Source organism: Dendrobium catenatum, unplaced genomic scaffold, assembly GCF_001605985.2.
Source record: "Dendrobium catenatum unplaced genomic scaffold, ASM160598v2 fragScaff_scaffold_672, whole genome shotgun sequence".
Lineage (NCBI taxonomy): Eukaryota > Viridiplantae > Streptophyta > Magnoliopsida > Asparagales > Orchidaceae > Dendrobium > Dendrobium catenatum.
The window spans coordinates 429,081-435,106 of record NW_021319134.1 but is presented as its reverse complement, the minus strand read 5'-3'; the positions used below and the strand labels follow the sequence as shown (position 1 = coordinate 435,106).

Here is a 6,026-nt window from a genome sequence, read left to right as displayed (position 1 = left end):
ACAATAACTTCATGTCTTATCTTCTCTCCCTTGGTTTCTGTCACAGCAAATCGCACCTGTTTTTGATAATAAAAAACCAGTCGGACACAAATATTTTTCTACTAATGTACGTTGACGATATACTGATCATGGATAACAAACTCGATGCTATAACTGACCTATTAAAACAGCTCAATAGCACCTTTGCTATGAAAAATCTTGGAGATGTTCATTCTTTTCTTGGCATTCAAATAACCCATCAGAATGACAACTATTTCTTATCTCAACAATCATATGCTAACTCAATTCTACGCCAAGCATATCTAACTAATTGTAACCCGCTGTCAAATCCTACATGAACAAAACTGCCAACTCAATTTCCTGAGGGCAACACTCTTGCTGATCCTGTCTTGTATAGGCGGTTAATAGGCTCTTTACAATACCTTATTTTAACACGTCCAGATATTGCATATGTCATAAATTTGATGTCTCAACACATGCATAATCCCCTTTCTCAACATATTTATATGCTTAAACGTCTGTTAAGATATATCAAGGGAACAATCTCATTTGGCATACCTATTACCAAAAGCAATCTTATTCTTCAATCATTCTCCTATGTCGATTGGGCATGAGATCACATATCTCAGAAATCTACTTCGGGTTATTGCTCGTTTTTAGGTAATACTATAATCTCTTGGACATTGAAAAAGCAACATACCATGGCAAGATCTTCTACAGAGCTTTGGCTGCTGTAACAACTGACACTATTTGGCTTCGTCGTATTCTATTAGACTTCAACGTTAGTACCGATCTTCCAACATATGTGAATTGCGATAACATCTCGGCCATTGCACTAATAAATAATTCGGTTTTTCATGCCAGAAGTAAACAAATAGAAATTGATCAAAGGTTCATTCGTGATCACATCGACAATAAAGTCATTCGTCTTTTTCCAATCAGCACCATCGATCAAGTTGTTGACATCCTCACGAAGCCGCTCTCTACACCAAGGTTCCAACGTCTTCGAGACAAACTTACTGCATCTCCAACTCCATCCATCTGCGGGGGAGTATTAGAGCATAATAATACTGATACTAAGAAATGTTTAGACTAAGTGTAGTTACATTACTTAGGCTATACTGTACACGTGTCTGCCTCCTCACAAGGAGTCTATATATTGTATGTACAGGGCTTCTGCCTGAGCAATGAAATCATTTCTTCTCTTATCATGGGTATCTTTCTATGTCTCGTTCTCTCTCTGTTCTCTCTCTGATCTCTCTTCTTCTTCTTCCAAGAACTAGTTTAAGTTCGCTCAGTTCTTCACTCATCCTATGGGAAATGCTTGTCTTCCACATCGAAGCAGAATTGCCCCACTCGCTCAAGATTATGAAAAATCCTTCCTCTTTGAGAAATGCTTAACTAAGGCTTCGTTTGGGACAACTTTTTTATTGCTTTCTAAAACCTTTAAATCTGCTTTCAAACTTGGGCGTCAAGAGTATCTTCCTGTAGGAAAATTGCCACCATTTCCTATCACTTATACTTTAGAAGGCATATGAAGCTTATCTTTACATTATCTAGGGATAAGATGTGATATTTCCAATAGATAAAACTGAAACAAAATTTCCAGTACTGCTTGAAAAATAATACAGGATCTTCCGGTTCAATAAAAGACATACATTACATGGGAGGAACTTATTCTATCATAGATAAATATATAAAGTTTATACAGTAAAAGATAAATGGATATGGGAACTCTAGCAATTCACAACAGATGCTTTGCTTCTATCGAAGAGCACTGGGGCTCAAAGCCACAAGCACAGAGCTACCTATACTCAGTTGAGGCCGCAGAACCATCAAAACTGGAAAATGGAATCAACTGAAGGGATATCCAACGGTCAAATCTGACTTCTCCAGCACTTAAAAGCTTAAATAATCCAGCAAAACGCGCTCCTAAACACTCAGGAACCTGTTGTTATATATTTACAAGAAAAAGCTACCAAGAGAGGTTGAATAACTCAGGTCCATATCTTGCTACCGATAGCTAAAGAACCAACCCATTCCGATGCACAAAACACAAAGGATAACTGGAACCACCACAGTTACTCTACCAAAATTAATTGTAGCAGCTTTAGGTGCTTCCATTAAAGCACCTTCTGGCTTAGCGCAAAGGTCATTAGGCTCCTTAGTTCTCAATCTGAGTACAGGGTCGGGTGTTTGAGAGTGGTTTGAGCTGGTATGCTTTTTCTCATTGTCATCTGCAAGGCATTGAAGTCTAGAGTTAGCGAGGGGAAAGTAATAATGGGTTCATCCACAATAATAATTGCTATTTTACCGTTATCAGAGGGCCCACAATAAGCCATTTTTGGTATTTCAAATTCTGCATTATTTCCAGACTGCAAGTAAAAATTAAATTGTGAGAAATGGTATGATATATGATATGTTCAGCTATCTCAGCAAATAAATGCACGTCTAGATTGAAAAGAATATCCCACCTCAGATATCTCAGCTTTATCATCATGATCTCCATTAGAACTACTTGAATTCTGATTGGTAAGCACGGCTGATCCGACACGTAATGAAGTTTGCAGCCGGATCCTCCTAAATGCATTACCATGAGCTGCCATGCCCTGACTTCCCAGATGATTTGGATTTGCTGAAGTCCGTTTCCTAGGAGGCCTAAGCTTAATTCCGATACCGGTGGAATTGTCCTCACCAGAAGGATTAGGCTCATTTTTAAACAGATCTTGAGAGATATCCGCAACGCTAAATAGAGTCTCCGATGCTTCAAGACCCTCAAACATGGCATTTCCATTAAAGGAAGCCATGGATTGAAGTTCATTTGCTGTAGAGTTTTTGATGAAAGAATCAAGCTGAGGTCCTAATAAATTGTATGAGAAAGGAGTAAGAGGCATAAAATGACTTGATGGGCTTATTGACCCACTCATTTGGTAAGAAGCTGCCAAACCAGGGGCGTCCTGTAGCAGACAATTGAGAAAAAAAAAAAGAGAAGAAATTAAGTCAGATTAGAAGAAGAAGAACAATAGAAGTAACAAGGAAAGAAATAATACAAACTACAAAAGATTAAGCTCACTTAAAAACCCATACCTGTGGCAGTAGAACTTCAACATCAGCATTATTCCCAATTATAATGCCAATGCCAGATGTCTTATCCAAGAAAGTCTCTTGTTTAAAAGGGTCAACTTGAGTAGATGGCACAGCTTCCGAAGTATTTCCAAGAAACTGGTCAAGTTCAGGGAGACATTCTTCATCAGAAACAAGAATGGAATCTAATAATTTAGCAACTTCATCATCATCATCTTTTAAGAATGCACCAACACCATTATCATCAAAATGTAGGTAACTCATGTCTGAAGGAGAATTGTAGTAAAATATATCAGAATCATTCTGCTCGAATCCAAGATTTAAGCTGCTTAAATTGCTTGGATCAGGGTCATCCTGAATTTAAAATTAGAAAAGAAAATGCTTAATGAGAAAGATACAACAACAAAAAAAGATAAAATTTAAGCAATTAAAGCAATTTTTTGCAAGATATTGGTAAGAATGAAAGAAAAATTAATAGGAATACTCTACCAATTACTGATTAAAAACCATAAAGTAGATTTGCTCACCTTCAAATTATCCATATAAATACCACTAGCACCAATATCTGCAGTGATATCGCTATAGCTATACGTTTCCTCCGATTTTGTCATCGACTCATCAACTGTTTCAGGCCAATTGAGGGGTACAATTTCCTGATGCAATGGGGTAGTTTCATACAAAGCATCATCACCCTGTGCCGTGGTATCTGGAGAGGACCAGATTATATCAGGAGAAAGGATGCTGCCATCAATTTTGTCAGCATTGGAAGTTCCGATCTTCTCTTCTGGCTTTTTATACAATTTACAAAGTACGAAACAACCCTGTAAAACATGAACATTCTCAAAAGTCAACCTGAAAAGTTCTCTTGCAACTAAAATTGATATATACATTAAAAAATGCATGCCATTATCTGTAATATATCGTCCATTAAAGAGAAGGGAGTACCAAGTGCACGAGGCACCAACAAAGGCTACCGCGGAAAGATATAACTATAAGTGCTACAAAAAGGTTATGAGTTCAAACTTGGGATCTACAGTTCACATGAGACAACCTTGTCATTGCTTCATCATCATCTACAAATTATGCAAATAGAAACAATCTAGCAGAGAAAAATCTTCTAAAAGGGGGTGGGGCTGGTTATTGTTAATAATACAATTCAACTATTTGAATCCTACGTTCATTTTTCCTCTACTAAAGCTTTTCTCCTATTTATCTGATGATAAGTAAAGCCTAAAAATATCTTTTATCAAAAAGAACATGATGGGCAATCACAAACAAAATGTTGAACCATTTGCTAGAACTAAGAATCCAGATGACGACAATGATGATAATGATAAGATTGTAACCAAGAGCAAGTGATAAAACAAAGCCTAACCAAATCAATCAGGACATGGAACAGAATTATTGCAGATTACTAAATATGATTAAAAAAAACTCTCATCAACAAGACATTTGATACTGAAACTCAAGTGTTTTTTCAGCATAGAAAGCCTCTTCCGGCAAGAAGCATGCATACCAAAAATAGTAGCTGTGTAAGAATGCTAGAAACCTAAGCGAATAACAATGCATACACTTTTTCTCTTCCCTCAAATAAAAATAAGCAACTTTAGATTTTAACATCAATCAAATAAGAAGAAAAAAAAAAGGAATTTCCACATATTAGAACAATCTGAACTCTTTCTTATAACGAAATTTCCAAACAAATTCAGATGCAACTACAATTGCTTCTGATGACCATAATTCCAAAACAAAAAAAGTCTGGGAACATCAAATGAAAATCAAACTAAAAAATCTCCTCGATAAGGGAGCTTGAATAATAAGAGAAAACTAAAGAAAAGACCGGAACGCACCTTATCGAATTCCGGCTCCACAGTGCGATACTCGTGGATAATCCAGCCGGTGCGTTCCCCCTTTGGGGCGCGGCCAAGGTAGAAGACAAGAGTCTTCTTCATACCAATGGCCATGGGCGGCGCACGCGTCCTGATAGGTCTGTCCTTCCCCGTGGCTTTCCAGAAGCCGGCTTCCGTGGCCCGTTTGAAGCGCTTGCCGTTCCGGTACTTGAGATCCTTTGGAGCGAAGAAAAACCATTCAGGATCCCTAGATTTTATTATCGATTTTTCTGAATAACGAAAAGAACATCAATCAGCAAGACGTGCCTTAAAAATGTAGTTCTTTTCTTAAATTTCCCGCTGAGAGGAGAGAGAGAGAGAGAGAGAGAGAGAGAGAGAGGGGTACCAGGGAGGTCCCAAGGTTCATACTTGCAGACATCGACCTCGGGGATGACAGCTCTATCAGCTTTGATCCTACCGTTAATCTTACGCTTCAAGTAATGGCTCAGAAGCTCCTCGTCGGTAGGACGGAAGCGAAACCCTAAGGGCAGCGATTCAAGAGGGATAACCTCAAGCGTCGCCATAATTGATCAGCTAGGACCAAAATTTTGTGAAGGCAGGTGGCTCTTTCCCTCTATTAATTCTTGAACAACCTAGTCTTAAGGGTGCCGGAGTTAGGAGAACAGGCAAAGGCGAAGATTGCGATGAGAAGCGTGCGAGAGCCAGACAAAGGGCGATGGAGCGCTGGATACTTCGCGGAAGTAGAGCCGAATAGCTACATCAGTAGGAAGCAGGAGGTGGCGTACGACGCAAGTTTAGGCGTTCTAAGCCGTCCGATTTGATCGAACGGTTGGTTCTGCCTCGCTGCATTTTTTTGATACCGAAGTGGGTCCAAGTGTCCAACCTGGTTTTCCTTCGCTTCCGTTTCCCAGGTGGCAAATCTTTTCTACCAAGGAATATATTTATACACAACTCTCCTTGGCCTATTGGTTGAGAGCTTAGGCTTCCAACTAAGAGGTCCAAGGTTCGAGTCTATGTGTATGCGTTGTGTGTGTGTGAGTTTGCCATAATTGGCCTAAATGTCCCAAAAAACAAAAAAAAAAGATATATTTA

At 38.7% G+C, this 6,026-nt stretch overlaps 1 protein-coding gene across 1 annotated transcript; it reads right to left on the bottom strand.

Moving 5' to 3' along the window:
- Window positions 1-1,584: 1,584 nt before the first annotated feature.
- Window positions 1,585-5,678, bottom strand: LOC110100951 (NAC domain-containing protein 14-like). The gene is made up of 7 exons (XM_020828679.2): window positions 5,320-5,678; window positions 4,935-5,203; window positions 3,612-3,905; window positions 3,088-3,438; window positions 2,475-2,957; window positions 2,315-2,375; window positions 1,585-2,237 (listed from the first exon to the last, which is right to left on the bottom strand). The coding sequence occupies exons 1-7, from the start codon at window positions 5,495-5,497 to the stop codon at window positions 2,014-2,016; spliced, it is 1,860 nt and encodes a 619-aa protein (XP_020684338.1). The 5' UTR covers window positions 5,498-5,678; the 3' UTR covers window positions 1,585-2,013.
- Window positions 5,679-6,026: the final 348 nt, after the last annotated feature.